The sequence below is a fragment of the Ptychodera flava genome, chromosome 15 (genome assembly GCF_041260155.1).
Source record: "Ptychodera flava strain L36383 chromosome 15, AS_Pfla_20210202, whole genome shotgun sequence".
NCBI lineage: Eukaryota > Metazoa > Hemichordata > Enteropneusta > Ptychoderidae > Ptychodera > Ptychodera flava.
In genome coordinates, this window is record NC_091942.1 from 36147099 (window position 1) to 36164414 (window position 17316).

The 17316-nt window shown below is 35.3% G+C and overlaps 2 protein-coding genes across 3 annotated transcripts in view; one reads left to right on the plus strand and one right to left on the minus strand.

Annotated features, from left to right (window-relative positions):
- Positions 1–1853: 1853 nt before the first annotated feature.
- LOC139152042 (DNA-3-methyladenine glycosylase-like) lies at positions 1854–6065 on the minus strand. The gene is made up of 2 exons (XM_070725129.1): positions 5332–6065; positions 1854–3459 (listed from the first exon to the last, which is right to left on the minus strand). Exons 1-2 carry the CDS (start codon positions 5735–5737, stop codon positions 3092–3094), a joined length of 774 nt encoding a protein of 257 aa, XP_070581230.1. The 5' UTR covers positions 5738–6065; the 3' UTR covers positions 1854–3091.
- A 158-nt stretch (positions 6066–6223) lies between these two features.
- The window catches only part of LOC139152041 (inactive rhomboid protein 1-like), a 31124-nt gene continuing 20031 nt past the window's right edge, over positions 6224–17316 (plus strand). For both annotated transcript variants that reach the window (XM_070725127.1, XM_070725128.1), the window contains exon 1: positions 6224–6414. The gene's annotated coding sequence lies outside the window, so the exon portion shown is untranslated. The remainder of the gene's footprint in view (positions 6415–17316) is intronic.

Sequence of the window (17316 nt, forward strand, 5' to 3'; positions counted from 1 at the left end):
TTCTTTGGTATTCTCTCTGTCCTTGCCCCCCCCCGCCATGTAAAAGTAATCTGCAAAATTCAAAAATGCAGAGCAGTGTGTGTTTTAATGCCAAGTATGTGAAAAATCATTCTATGCAGTTCAATGATAATATTCCTTGGCATGGTACCGTACATTGCTTTTCACTATAGAATTCCCGCTGAACTCATTTCCTTGTTCCATGGATAGCTGACCTTAAATGACCCCAAGTTCATCTGAAACAATAGACACTTCACAAGGACTTGTCAGATGATATGTATTGTCCAGAGTCACCCTATGCTGTTTTCATGTCTCACATTTGCACACCCTAGACAACAGCATGCAAAACTTTTCCGTTCTTCTTTCATCATTAAGCTTACCATGGAGGTAGGAAGAGCTTACTGACTCACAGGAATGGAAATGGGTGTGGACTGCTCATAGCTCTGGAATCACGAGCTAATGAAGTCATGATCCATTTTTGTCCATGAGATCTTATTCAATGAGATATATTGGAAATGTATGAGGAAATGTCATTTTAATCCTGACAGAGGAGTGGAAAGGTAGCAGTGCTGTAGAGCACACATTTTCATCTCATAACTAACAGACCCTGACGTCAGATGGCTTAGCACTGTGGTCAACAAGGGACCGTGCTACCCGTAATGTTATAGCATCTCAGTGGGGAGGCACTAATTTACCAAACCGTTGAACATGACAGATCCACTGGTCTGAAAATGTGTATAAGGGTCAGTGACCTTGAACTTCACACTGAGGGATTTGCTGACTTATGATATTGAACTGGAGTTTGTGGATATGAGTCTAGTTTCTTGATATGAAATGCAGTATCATGCATTTTCAGTTTCTCTGAATGTTCAAAGTATTGTCAGTGATACTGTAGACACTAGTCTACAGTCTGTGGGGAAAAAATCTAAATTGCTGTCTCTACTGAATGCATCTGTAATCTTCTGGGTAATATACTGGTAGAATGTGGGATGTCATTTCAAAATTTTGCACAAAATACCAAGATCCTACACCATCTTTTAGGAGTTACGTGTAGCACACAAAAACACTTTTAAATTTTTAATTCACTGGATGTGTATGACTTGTGGGGAGCTGATCACGCTGAATATATAAAATTACTTTGTACTTTCATCTGTACAAAGTAGTTCATTACGGACAAAAAACAGCCCATAGATATGCCCTGTGAAGTTCAAGATAAATGTGAAATGTTTATATCATAAAGTGATAGAGTAAAGTATTTCTGTCTGTTTTTAGAATCCCATAGTACTGAATGTCAGTATGTCAGAGTTACATCATTAATAATGTGAAATAAAATCCTATCACTGCAAGATTGTCTTCATTCTGCCATAATGACTCATTTAAGACATTTGTCACTGGTTATCAACTAATTTCCCTCACAAAGATATGAAAAAGTGGGTCATTTAGTCTACAGTCCGTGTGTGAAACCTGCAGAGAGACATTGCTATTCTGAACACATGAGATGATAAAAACAGTGGACAAGTTCTATATGTTATGTATCAGCAATAATCGTTTTATTTTACGGTACACATCCCATGATACACAGATGACTTCAATAACAACAAGCATTATGTATGATATCAATTTTAGTCCCTGTTGCTTGTAAATAGGGCCGGTCAGAGAAAGGACTGAAGCAACAACTTATCTTCTTATATAAACATCTGCTACTTGTTCATGTACTTTTAACTACCTGTATATCTTTTATACCAACATTTGCAAATCTCTTTTCATTATGCACAGATGTGGAATTTCAGTTTTATAAAGTTTCAGAAAGTTCGACTAAAACCCCTCAATTCTATATTACTTTGTTCATCAAACAATTATCATAAAATCATTTATTCTGTTGAGTGATACACATGGCACAACACCATTATACTGTCATTGCAGTGTGCATAAACAGAAACTCATCAACAAATTTCACCCTGTACATTCTTTCTACAATTCATTTAAGTGTCAAATTCTGTTGACTGTCATAAATTCATTTGTAAAATTTTGTTCTATTTATGGCACTTAGTATATCTCAGTTGTGACTTCAATTATGTGAGGAATGCCATAGAATCCTAATATCATTGTTTCACATCATTAAAAAAATTACATAAAATGATAAAATATGTATTCAAACCTTGGTGTACCCTGTTTGCAACTTAATTTCTTTTGGTAACAAGTAGAGTTTTCGATCTTATTCCTGACTTTTTCTTCTAATTTGTCCTTGATGATTTTACTCAGGACACTTTAAAAAAAAATAAGAAACAAATATACATGCATGTCTGACAACTTTTATAATCTTCATCTTTAAATCTTTGAGTTCTTGAATTCACTGTTGACAGCATTGGCTCACACACTCAAAATACACGATGGATCCACTAGGAGTCAACCAAAATTTTGTTAAACTGCTCAATCAGTCCATAATATTGTATTGCATGTAATAATGTCTTATCTTCCATTTCAGACAATGCCCCTGGGGTTAAGTGCTAAATAAGCTGAATCTGGACACAGCAAGTCAAGGTTACAATAAGACTTCAAAACATACTGATGCTGACAATTGTTAGTGTTGCTGATTGGCTAATGGTGGAATACGAAAATTTGTAGCTCTGATTTGTGTAAATTATCTCTTCCAAGTTATGAAGTACTGTTGAATTTTTCAAAAATTCAATCCATATTGAATGAAAAATGCTACAAAACCATTGACATTTATAGAGTGCTGTTTACCATAATCACCTGATTCATGTGAAACTACAAATCAAAAATTTATGAAGAATTTCAGAAAATCAAAGCTGAGTTAACTGAAAGCTTGCTATTCAAAGTTTTGGATCTCAAAAACAAAGTCATCAAGAACCAAAGTTATCATGAAGCACAAATTTGATAGAGAAACTACAAAACAAGCTCAGTTTGTGTGTTTGTGTACTGCCAAGCGGGTTACTATCGGTAAAAAGTATTTTTTGACCTGAGTCATGAAAGACGCTTTCATTTCTCGGAAATTGCAAGATGTGTAAGAGTTTTATATTTCAGTATTTATCAGCCAGACATTTCTACATGGATACTATTTCACCCCTCTGAGTCAAGATTCATTTTCCTCGGCTTTCTTATCTCTAACACTCACACACTTGTTTCCCTTGATGTAGAACCGCAAAGGTTTTGAAGCCCACTCTTCAGCATAGTCAATACCAATCCTGGAACACGACACAATTTCTTTATCGACACTGTCTCCATTCTCCAGCCACAGAGTCTTGCAATCTGTTAGATCCTTCTCATTAAAAGTTGGCTTGTCAATCATCATTGCTTGGCATAACTTTGATGGCCCATTTCCAAGTTCATGGTCTTTCAGTGGCTTTGCTCCTTCTTTTCTTTTTGCACTCCTTGCTGTGTGCATCCTGTCTTTTCCGTCTACAGGCTCTATGGCACGGATCAGGACAGCAGCTCCATCACCTGTTGAAAATACAAAGCAAAAGATTACACACATGCTGGTATCATACTTGTTTTTATTATACTTATGTCTTTCATCTGAAACTTTATTACTATGGTGACACCCATTACAAAGTTCTGGAGTTTTTTGTATTCAAAACATAATTTACAACTATTCTGCAAGAGAACCAGGAAGTCTGGATCTTTTGTCCTGACTGAAACACATTAACGGGGAAAGCAGAATAAAACATGAAAATATTTACTGACAGTTAACATACAAAAAACTGTCAGAACATTTTCACAGAATGTAGCCCCCTCTGTAAAGCTTGCCTATGAGCTGTAATTGTTAATGAATGTTCTGGTTATTTTGTTCTGGATACAGTTTCTTCTACTCCCAAAAATCATGTAAAAATGCTTTGCATTCAAGTCATCAAGTCATCAATGTGTGGAATGTCTGATGTTACTGTCGACGATAGAATTTCTCTCTGTACTTGAATTCACTTGTCATCAATAACACTGCATACAGTTCACTTTACAATATTTCAGAAATGAAGAAGAAGACAGAAATGTAATTGTTTTATGGATCAAAAATATCATTGAAAGTTACAGCTATTGTCTCTTTAATATGGATGGTTTTGATCATATTGGCACATACTCATTTCACTTTACTCATTGTTGAAAACTGGTGCATCACAATCACTTCAAATCACAATCTCAACTTTATTATATTTGTTATAAAGTAAACAAATGTGGAATTAAAGGGAAATGAACCCAAGATTGACAAGATGCATCATGGCTTAACTTCAAGGTCAATGACAAAACTCTGTATGATAGCCTGTCTACTTTTAGCTGTAATGACTATGTGAGTTATTTAGTTTTCAGAAGGCCTGCCAGAGGTCTATTAGTTTCAGGTTATCATCACTTGCAATACATTAGCAGAGAAACCTGTGTAACTCATGCATGGTGTGCAAAAACTCATCTGACATCAAAGTGGAATAAAGTTTCATGCATCTTGCAATCTTCAGACATATGAAACTTCAGAGCTGTATGAAACTTAAAGCGACAATTATTATTACTTTATATTTAAGGTACTTTGTCATATTTTTGATAATATCCTGCTTCCCAACACCATTACCATGCTAAGGATAGCGTCATAAATGTAGGACAACTTGTACAGCAGCATTATAATCCATAAAGCACAAAGAAAGCATTGACTGTTATGTTGTCATTGCACTTGAACCTCATGAATGAAGACGTTACTTGATAACTTTTCTCATATTGTATGAATCAGTGCAGCCATACTGGAGTTAAATTCTTAAAAAACGCATATTTTTATTTCAGGCCATGATTTGCTGTACAACATTGCAACTGCCAAATTGAAAGGTCGATTTTTCAAAGGGTTTACAAAAACTGCTGTACATAACAATAGAGTATATTGTATGCACTTTGTTGTCATGTTGAATACTGAAATGTGGTAGCATAGAAATACACCCATTGATAGAGTAGGTCAGTATACAAGCATCAGTAGAAAATGTAGGCACGTTACTCACTCTGTACATTGCTACAAAGTGTTTGAGAACCAATAATAATATTGGATTAATTTGAATTCACTGACCCAATAATGATCACTTGATTCTAAACAAACTTATAATATGAAACTCTTTCCTTTAAACTTTGAACTAGGTACCTTACTCATATACATTTACCTATACCTTGGTACATACAAGATGGGCTTGAATGTCCATATACAACCTTTGAATAGAAATTATACAACCGCAAATAATTTACATAAAAGTATGTGCTTCCTGCGAAGCAAACTGTGGGATTAACTTCAAACTGTACAATTATGATGTAAATAATTGTTAATAATTGAGTGCCATCCTCGTGGTTTCTCACCTTGGCTAGAAATATTAATACAAGAATATGAACCATAGATCCAGTACACATACACTGTAGCTGGTGCCATGAACATTGCAGCATTTTTTGGTGTCTTCTTTCCACCATAAGAGTGTGCTCCCTTGTCTTCACCACCTAAATAAGCTTCCACTTCGACAATCTTACCGGCTATTCTATCACCAGAGTCGGGCTTCCTCACCAGAATTTTCCCAAGAAGTGCCTTTGCCAAGTCAACACATGGTTTCTCGAAAAATTCTTTGGGCATTCTTGCACATTCTTTGCCAGTGGAACTTAGAGTGCGTTTCTCGCTGATTAACTTTAGCTTTTTGGACAAGGTCAAGTCTCCACTTTCGGAATTGCTTGCTCCTTTCCCCTTCCCTTTTCTCTTTGTGGCGCTCTTCTTCATTTCGTCTGGTTGCTACGCAACAAAACTAATGATGGTGCTTGTTCACGGTACCGTGTCTCGTAAACTAACCCCTCACTCCACGTTAGCAACACCACCTGACGTCTGGAAGTTTCACTGATCAAATGCCTGTCAGGAGAGGTCCATGCCATTCACCTATCAATGTAAAGCTGCTCACTTCAGCAAAATCCGGCGCGAGCTCGGATGTCTCCAGTCAATCTCATATAAATGCTGAGACAGAATATTTGAGGTCAGAGTGGGGTCAGAACGCACGCGCATATTTGCAGTCAGATGACAAATTTCACCCACATTTATTTAGTTCACAAGATAGCGAATGCAGGACATACATACTGGTCGGCTCAGTTGTTGACCCTCAGATCAACCTTGAAGTTCTACCAAAGTGTCATTCGTCTTGCGTAATTCAAAGACAGTGTGATCGATGACAGACCGGTCCCGGTGGCAATACACCATTGTCATTTCTTCTGCCGTGAAGCAATAATCCGGAACGAACGTGATTGCGTGCCAATCATTTATAGCCAATGCATTGGGTGTGTGTTCCGCTATACTGTGAGCGATTCTTGTAACGTAAATTGACTAAATCCGGCGTGAAGAGATCACATGGTATGCTGCCAGTACCCAGGACTCTACGTTATTAGACATCGCTTTTCAGACACAACAAGGTAAGGAATTGTACATTCTGCTCGAATCAGTTGTCTAGTCTGTTTGAAGTCTCTTCTGGTGTCGCCAATCTTTTAAGTGGGATCGCCTCCAGTGAAAGTGTCCGACGACACTTCCATAGTAGACGATAACGGCCCCTGTCCATTTGTACCAGCGAAGAACTGCAAATTAAACGTACATCATTTCGATCTGTCCGGTTGCGTTAGTTGCATATCGGACGGATAAATGTTGCGTGCCCAGTAGGAACATGAACGACCAAGCTGACTTTCATCATCAACGAAAATAGAATTTAAGTCAAACGGTTTGGAAATCCCCATCTGTTAAACTCAGCTTACTTTGCCTCATCATTCAGTCCAGGTTGGTTGATATTTTGGTGTTCTAATGTGTGGTTTATGTCCATACACATTGTGTATCTACAATGAAAAATTTGATATAGAGAACCAAATGATCCACAGATAGCTTTGTGTAGAGCATCATGCTTTTTCCTTGGCATCAAGCATGTTTCAATTTGTGTGTCAAAGTTTACTTCCCACAGGCAAAGACTTGGTGACCCACTTTTGAAATAACAGTGTCATTTATCACTGATGTATATATGTGGCACCAGCATTTGCTGGTGTGTCTTAGAAAAGGAAATCAACGGTCAAGTTATTTTCACTGTTACTGTAATTACAAAGTTTAGCATATTCAGTACATAGCAATAATATTCAATGGTGTCTGTTCTAATGGCGGTCAACATACTTGTAAGGATCAATGATAATCATTGATCGGGTTTTAATAGAGCTTCATCAGTTACATGTACATGATGAGAATGTGTATAAGCAATAAAGCACACCCAGTGATGGTATACCACGAGCTTTTGACCAGTTCACGACATATGCATGAGCAATTGCGAGTGCATATATGAAGTAAACTTCATGGTATACCATCGCTGGGTGTGATTTATTGCTATCACTAGTATATCATATCAGTATATTCAAATTCTGGCATAGAATATCAAAAAAGGATTTTTCCTCTTGCCGAAAGCTGGCACATGTCTATCTTTTCACGTCTCAACCAATCAGATCTCTGCATTTGTGCCATCCATATAGTGGTTTGATATAATAGAATTTACATCAAATACTTGCAGCAGTATCAAATATGTTACAAAGATCTAAAAATAATGCTCGTTACAATAACCAGTTGAAGATTTGTATAAAGTTCACAAACCACTATAAAAGCTAGAGATGACTTTTCACTCTGACTAAAATTTGCATTCAAGAACATCAAAATTGAATTTCAACGTTAAATTAACATGGTCCATTTAATTTTTAGTTTTAAAGTAATATGTGCCTAGAAAGTGAAAGACTTAAACTTTTGCTAAAACTTTCTTCAAGAATCTTTCGACTATTCTCTTCCAAAATCAAGAATAAAAATTGGGGAACCCCGTACAAATTTTGGCTCTGGAGAAACAAATTACCCAAGATTTACCCAATACTAGTATTTGAAATTCAAAATGGCTGCCATCCCTGTGCTTACTCTGTGGAGAAAAAAAAAATTCGATTCTGGAAAAACTAAGACAGTAAAAATTTTTCTTACACCAAGAGCTTTAAAATGTGCCTGCTTCACTCTCTATTGTATTGTTGTTGAATTCAATTCACTGACTAATAGCACAGACTAGAGGGAAGGCAGGACTAGGGTCTATGCTAATAGGCATGTGTCACCACATTGTTACTGACATTCTCAAATGCATTCAGTTTCACTCTAATTGTGAATTTGGTGACCTCACCCTTGCTCCAGTGTAACCCTATTATCACCTTGGATGCCATATTTGTTAAGTCCTGCATTCAAACAGCTCAGCTACATTCCAACTGTTATAAGAATCAAAGATCAGAAAACAGGAATTGTACATTTTTGTATTGTCCATAGCCATCTGATGCCGACCTCAAAAAGTCAATAGCAGTGTGGTTTGTTGTATATTCAATTTTCTAGGCATATTTGCACAATGCAATTGTTATTTTAACCCCTTTCGATCAGTGTGAGAAAGTAAACATGGTCAAATAATCTCAATAAATCCATATGCTCTCTATGAGAAATAATAACATTGCCATACTCAGTGCGTACTATTCTTAATTCAATTTCATTTCTGACCAATATATGGCATAGAAATTTTGCTTCAGTTGTTCTCTAAAATTATCATAAGTGTATCAAGGATCATGGTAAACTTAGTACATGAAGTGAATTCGTGTCAGGTGGTTTTGGCATAATCTATTTGGAGTAAAAAACAAAATTTTCTCTTTAAATTGTACAGGATGCAATCAGGCAGTACACCCATATGAATGAACATATAACTGCTTACAATAGTACTTTATCAGGTGCAAAATATGTGTTTCTTGCATAAATACTATGTTGATACCATATTAGTTCAATACCGTAGATGTGTAGAGATTCTTGTTGATTGCCAGTGTAGCTATTTTTACAATGATATGCATGATGGTAAACATCATAAATTATCAGACATACCGTTACAAGAGTTATATATACATGCATAAAATGGCCGGCTGAACTCTCAGTAGAAAACATGAATGTACCAGTAAATTAATCGCAGATGATAAGCTCTATTTTTCAAAATTTAGAAGATGCAGATTACAAAACTTAAAGACTGTCAATTTTGACTGTTTTTACCCATAAACAGATCAAAAAATATGGAAAAGTTGTTTTTGTGACCTTGCATTGTCAATGTAAACAATAAACTGTATTTGTTCACCAATGATAGTTGCTGAATCCATAGAACAAGCAGTTAAAGTGAGCAAATCGATGCAACACAGGTTTATTAACCAAAGGTGTTCAGTGCTAGGTATAAAGTCAATGGAACTAGTCAAAGAGGTTATGAGCTGATTTGCAAGGCTACCATTGTGGAATAATGTGTGTGATTTATTGATGTGATAAAAGGGAGAAATCTGAAACCATGGTACATTTATTGACATTGGCAATAAAGTGCACAAGTTAAACCACTGAAATTATTCTATTATTTCTGAATCTATCCATAATGCAGCCATGATTGATATGGACACATTGAAATGAACACAGTATCACCAACTGAAGTGCTAGTACTCTAACTATTTCACCTTTACATTCACTGTTATAGATTTCAAATTCAAAAGTTGCATCGTTGATACAAAGAGAAATACTGTGAGGTACAGAGTTCTGACCTGAGTTGACCTTGTCCCCTACTCTGCATAAGTACATGTATGTTTATTGTTTCAAATCTGAAAAGTGTCAACTGTCAAATGAGATTTACTCTCTGTTGATGTGTAGTAGGCTATTATATATATGCCAGTCTACATTTTCATGCACTGTTCATGGTAAACTGAATCCCTTTACAATAAGTTTTAGATCTAGTTTCAAGAATTATATTAATTTCTGAATCAAGAATTTATGTTATTCAGTGGTATTTGAAAATGAAACTCTGCAAATTATCACGTCAAGATTTATAAAAAATATGAAATTAAGATGTCTCAAGCTGTGGTCTTTTGGTGATAAGTTTTGAAAAAACAAAAGGTTTCCTAGATTACAGTAAGAATTTAATATTACAATGTAGATGAATATTTACTGCATACCTACATAATGATGTACAGACACAAAGACCTCTTAGGAAGTTTATCAGCAACAGCATGGATAATATGATCCAGTTATAAAATTATAATCATAGATGTCATGTTTATCAGTGATTTATTACATTTATAACATACATTTCAGTATGGTGGTATCTACCACGTCTGCTGGACGGCTATTGTTCATCTAGAATGCTAGCATGATTACTTGTAACCAATTACAACATCCCACCAGTTCACTTTAGAAACTTGTTCCAAGATTGGCCAAAAAGTAGCCTGTCTTTGAAATATGGAAATACCAAGTCCACTACAAATTAACGTTTCAGAGGATCATATTTAAGCAGAGTTTTTCATTTTACTTTTCCAGTTTTGAGGAGAATTTTATTTTTGACATTTAGGCAATTGTTCTAGGTGCTGTTGTTTGTCTCACTTGTAAGGGGTGAAATTTTTTAAATACCAAGCTCACTAGAGGAGTTCCAAACCAAATGATTTTCTGACCATTACTTAAAAATTACAAAAAGTGTGGAAATTGAACACAACGTGATAAGATTTTTGTTTGGACAGAATTATTGCTTGTTTGTATACTTCCATTATAGCCCCTGGAGTGAGACTTTTGTACAGCTTTACCATATTTCCAATGGTATTTATGGATCCTGAATTCTTATGCAAATCAGGATACTGGGTCTGTGCACCACATAAATAATATTGCCACACATCAGCATTTACTGATATAGCTGCAAAATGCTTCTTGCCTTATTCAGGTTCTTGGCTGATACTGCAGCATCTACCTAACACTTCAAATGAAGGATCAGCTTTTAATCTTACACAGTGTACTGTTGCTCGCCTTGGAGTGCTCACTTTGTATCAGTCTTAAACACAAAGTGTGAGTTTGTTAGGTGTCAAGTTATTTAGAAATTCAATAGTCCCTTAATGACTCAGAACTGACAGAATTGTACATGTAATTTATTTTACTCTGCTGGATCGTAAAGGGTGAGTGATTTTTTTATTACCAACATGTAACTTACAAGTAGCCTCGGTAAACAATGCTATCCCTGGAGAAATAAAAATGTGGTCTGTTCGGTGACAGTGTAAGTGGCTTTGGATTATGATTTTGAAATTGATATGGATTCGATTTCACCTCAAAGACAGCTGTATTTCAACGTGAGTTGTAATTTGTGGTCATTGAATGAATAATTGCAATGGACGGTGTTTCTCTTGCACTGTCTGCATCAGAACTGTAAACCGACAAACACTATATCGAAGAAATAATGATGCATTCATTTGAAGCTTGTAGTAACGGTATATTCCTCTATCTTTTTCTTTTGATAATTTGATATGAAAAGGTTCATATTTCTGTAGTTTCTATCAACAGCTTGAATGATGGTAGCACTTGTGACATAATCAGGTAAAGTCTCCCCATGTCCAAGTCACATGTGAAAATAATACTACTGTAAAATAACCAACAGTTACTCCTGTGTGAAAATGACTATCATAGCACTCCATTAACTATCTTTGGTATATACACACTGACCGGTGATGAGGGTAACAGAGGGACCGTGGCAATAGCACAAGTTTATTTCTACGAGAGCCTTAGAGTAATCCCAAAACAGTCTTGTTTCAAGAGGTTGTAGGCAGCGGGAAGCAGACAATTTTATGCGACTCATACTATAGGCCTGAAGTAAACACAACAGATGCTTTTTATAACCAAATATGGCCACTCAATATGTGTTTTATAACACACGTGTACCTCATCCAATTTTCTCACTCAAAATCATGTTTCATGTTTTAGAGAATGTGTTCAAAATTTCTCTGTATTGCAGCTGTGTGATTCCACTGCCTACCTAGAAGTTTATAAAATATGATGAGACATTTCAGAGTTGTGTGTGTTTCTTACCTGCAACACAAATAATCTTACTTAATGATAACATTCTAATGAGAAGAAAAGAAGATTAATTAACAATGTTCTTGGAAAGTTGAACATTATCTTCATTTATTGTAGCAAAATAATTTTAAAATTGAATCTTACTAAAATAACTGTTGAATTTAAAATTAGCATGAGGGAAGAAAATATGATGTTAGCATATAAGCACATGAGATTTGACTTGTTGTCTAATTCCTCCATATTTCCTACAGTTGCTTAACACAATTGATATGTTTAAGACAGTCAATCATAACAATTTTACCTACGTACTGTGTTGGAAGACGGTTATGCAGTATTCTTTTGCTTAGACTTTTCCATGGGAAATCCAATTTAAACAGTTTGGCAGTCTCCAAGGAAATTCTTGAATATTGACATTAAGAGGCCACTTGTCACAGATTGTGTGACTTCTAGTAGAGATCCAAGCCTCTTTGTTCAAGAGATTTGTCAAATGCAAATAAAACAGACAGTCCAATAAACAATTGTCCTTGGGATCACATTAAAGTGAAGAAGACTCAGAAGAAAAGGTAATTTGCATGACAATAGATCAATTACAGCAGTTGACAGCACAGTGACATGTTCCACACAAAAGACTTCCTATGTGTCTGTCTGTAGTGGAAATTGTGAAACAGTGTCATTATGTGACACCACAACTACCAGTAGTTTTGAAGTGGTTACAAAAACACTGGACCTAGAATAATCTCCTCCCATCCAATTATTGAGAACACAACATCCTGGGTGATTTATGGTGAAATTGGTGTAGCAATGGTGTAGGTCCTGTTTCATCTGTTAAAGACTGATTTATTCTAATTCCCAAGGACTAAATTGAAAAAGCCACAAAGCGTGCTATACTGGCTTCCAATCTCCATCAGGTCTCTTTGATCACTCATAAAACTAGGTTAATAGTCTCAAGGTGATCGTACTAGCAGGGTATATATATTGCATGTTTGAAATCAGGTGGTGTATCACGTCTCAGTGTTTATGCCTTGATATCAAGACATTTTCATTTGAACAATTTTCATCTCAAATTTACTCGCTATATGTTGCACTTAAAGCTACTGAGTCAGCATGCGTCTTCTGTGTTTATGCCTGTATGTAATGGTGCATGTGTAAGCTATGACCATAGTCTTCAAAAAGCTGAAAACCATTTACCAGCACGCGTATCACCACAGTATTAAGTGTGAAGATGCATGAAGGGATGATGCTAGGATATTTATGCAAATAAAACTGCTAGTTCCAAAATGCACAAATGTGTACCAACCTATTTATAAAGTAGTCGAAATGAGAATCTCAGAAACTCCTAGTCAGATTTCTTTGAAGTTTGGTGTGTTGGTACCATGGAATTCCCGGAGGTGAAATTTGGTGTATTGATACCATGGAATTCATGGAGATGAAGTTTGGTGTGTTTGTACCATGGAATTCATGGAGATGAAATTTGGTGTGTTGGTACCATGGAATTCATGGAGATGAAATTTGGTGTGTTGGTACCATGGAATTCATGGAGATGAAATTTGGTGTATTGATATCATGGAATTCATGGAGATTTTTCCCTACCTTATAATAGCCAGTCAGCTGTCCTTCCTTCCGTTAATGTTTTCTCCATTGCTTCAAGCTCTTATAAAACTAAAATGAGCCACTTCTTGTAGTAGTGAAATGTAACAACTTTTGTGTCCTAAGGAATTTAAAGTTTGTTTGTTTGACTTCTCTACTGCAGTATGCAATAAATGGTTCCACAGTACAGTGGTAAATCCTGATTAAAATAGGAATTTCTTTGAATGATGCGGATAACAATGTTGATACAAAGGTGGCTGCTTTGTCTGAAACATATCGTACTCTTTGTATGAACTCAACATGAAATGTCGGTTTGTTGTCAGATCCCTCCAACCAGGTCATGAGATTTTTGTGAAATCACACATTAAATGTAACATTGAAATGATAAACCTGTCACCAATACATTGTACACTACATTATATACTTTAAAAGTTTCAAAAGAATATCGTCAAAGGACCTTTATGTTTTAAATATGAAATAAATCCTGACTTTTGACTTTTATGCTCATTTATTTTATATCAGTTGAACATTGTTGTGACTATGTATGACATGTTCAGTACATTTGCTTTCTATGAAGCACAGATCTAACTTCTTACAAATCCCATGTGAAGAAATAAACTGTAAGTGTTCAACAGGAATAACCCTTTTATTGCACAGTCCGTATTTTGCAAATGTTTTGTTCTCAAAACTGTTCCCTATAAACAAGTGGTTTGGCATGTCTACTGAACCGATAATTAACTGTGCAAAGAGATTTCAATGGAATGACAAAAAAAGTCAGGCTGTCATACACAATTGGTTGAGCATAGCATGTGAAACTGCTGGTGGAATGTATTATCAGAGGTACTGACACCAGTAAGACATGCCATTGTTATGCAAACCAAAGGTCATGTGAGTTCCCCTGTAAGTATACCATGTATACCACTTGTATTTGGAAATATATGCTTGCAAGTATTCAAGCATTAACCTTTGACCTCATTATGTGATTTACTGACAACTGTCACCTTATACCCTCATGTCAGACAGGATGTTCATTCTTGTAGGTGGATATTGTCAATAAAGTGCATTTTAGCTTATCAGTGTATGCAGTACAAGCTCACATTTACCGGTAGGTTTGTTCCATTTCTGAGAACAGCGTTTTTTTAATAGGACAAATGATGCCGGTTATTGACTTCCTGTTGTATTTTCCTCTGTGACTTTGTCTGTCTGTCTTTCTCTAACTCTCTCTCTCTCACATATACATGTTCACTGCATGGCATGTTTGTAGTAATTGTGTCATGGCAATTTGTAGTACATATCATGGTACCAGGGCATATTTTGAGATTTTCAAAATATGAATATGAAATGTCATAAATTGGGGTCTTTTGTACTTCTTGCAGACTTAGAAATATTATGTTGAAAAGTAGATGAAAACAATATGGCAATGTAACTATGGTTTATAAATTCATATTTAGAAATGTTTGTAAGACATACAATAACAATTATAACCTTACAGTTATATAAAATGTAATATATCTGCATATGACTGTTTCCCTCCTAAGTAAATAATATTTAATTCATCCAACTGAGTAAAAATAGAACACAATCTTTCAGGAAAATTTGGCTGTAACACTTATTTTTCCTTTTGAAAAATCATAAAACATTGTATTTGTTCTCTTAATTGAATTTTACTGAGTAATGTTTGTTTGTTTGTGCACTTGCTTTGGAGCAACAATCAGTTGAAAACTTTCAAGTTTAATTTACCAATATTACAATATGTAAAATGAACTGTAGAAATTCTGTAGAATTTCCAAAAAAACAAAAAATAATGTTTGAAATGCTCTTCTGCTGTAATTATTAGTGCATTCTTAAACAGGTCAACTGGTGCTAAACACAGAGTTAATTAATTATTCACAACAAGATCATGTATTGTTTATTAGCTCGTCAAGACAGGAAGGTTATTGTCCTTTGACGCAATTAGTAGTAGGTTTGCCATAGTTCCTCATTTTGTCCAATCTGCAAACCTTGCATTATACATACATGATCATCATTTTGATTCAAAACATTTCAACAGTGACTTTAAGGTACAGTATTTGTGTCTTTGCGATCTCGTTTCCCTTTGTGTGTTGATCAGTCAACCATTCTGTTGATGAATATTCCGTTATAGCATTGTTGATCACCATATTAAATCATGTATGTACCAGTATTTGTAGTGCCAAAGTCATATAATGTGCTATTGAACTACATGTAACATATCCAACTCTAGATCATATTAATAAGTGGTACCAACTTATTAAATGTATGCTTTACAGCCACTTGTACATATATCTTCAACCATTTCATGACAATATTGCACTGTAACCTCACTCTTTATGAGTTATAGAGTTGGGTAAAATGATAATCAACGTGTCGGACATCTTATATCAAATTTTATCACAGTGGCACCATCAAGTTATTCCAGAACCAATTTCTTTGGAAGCTACCGGTAACACAAGGACATCAACCTATGTTATACATACTCATGTTGACTGTTTGGTGATGTTATCCCAATATGGCTGTCAGTCAAGAAATTTTGTCTTGTGGCAATTTTATTCCAATGTGCAGTGCGACAACAAAGCAATGCCTGAACTGATTTTTCTCAAACTTTATGCTACTAGAATGTCGTACATTTATTCATGGTGAGATTTTGGGGGATACAAGTTACGACAGAATATGGCCAGCTTGTTTAGGATAATGCTCTGTAATTAGTTGAGGATAATTCTCTGAAAGTTGCTTAGGATAATACTCTGTAGTTTGTTTCAGATAATGCTCCATAATTCGATAAGGATTATATTCTGTAATTTACAAACTCTGATCAATGCATCATATTCACTTTCATATTAATGTATTACATTTAAACTGCTTGCACTGTGACATGAAGGGACATGTCATTGACATTGACAATGACTAACCCCATTATGCAGGTCAATAACCTTTTCTTCAAAACATTGAATATTTAATTAATCAGCGACATTTATGTCAATGTCTCCGGGATTAGGGCATATCTTATGTCAAATAACATCCTAAAATAAACATCCGGGTCAAAGACCTATGTGACCTTCAAAGTTCTCTTTTACCTTTTGATTAGAAGTAAAAGTTGTAACTGTGTGTGTAGACGCAGCATGATGCATTTGAATTCTTCCTGATCTGAACTGTGTTATGATATCAATAGTATTTGATTATCAGTGTGGCTTTGCAGCACCTTAGTGAAGTCCCTATGAGACTGCAGATATGATAATTGATGAATTTTTTCACAAATGTGTCGAGTCTTCCATTTCCTTATGACTAGCATGAATTAATTGCTGTGCGTAAATTAATGTGGGTTTACATCATCAAAATATGTAAATGAATTTCCTTTGACTGAAACTGTTTAAAATTCATGTTCAATCATTTCAGGATGTCAGATTGTATTTGATAGGATATGGCCTGCATTTAATTAGTCATTGGGGCAGCACAGGATATTGTCAGGTTTCATGATTTGTTGTTTCAGTGTATTGTTTAGTTAATAAACAATGATTTATCAATAACCTTGATATTATACCATGCATCTATATTAAGCCTGTCTGGTCCATTGTATAACTTTACAACTCAGAAAATGTAAACCTTTCAACACAGCTGGGAAATATCATACCTTCAATCCTTGCGCAGTTTTAGGTTAACTACAGTACTACCGATAAACCCAAAAAGTCTCTGGTTAAAATTAACTTATCAAAACTCTGATTATGTTAAATTTTAAGCTAAGCCTGATAATTTTCCAGACTATTGTAACAATATGGCAGTCTGCTAACTCATGTTGAGTCACTTTTGTGCCACATTGATATTTTCACTAT

Bases quoted from the DNA above. Each gene is read 5' to 3' on its own strand.
- LOC139152042 (XM_070725129.1), bottom strand. From the start codon at position 5,737: ATGAAGAAGAGCGCCACAAAGAGAAAAGGGAAGGGGAAAGGAGCAAGC. The intron at 3,460-5,331 runs GTGAGAAACCAC...TATTTTCAACAG, and splicing joins TATTAATATTTCTAGCCAAG to GTGATGGAGCTGCTGTCCTG.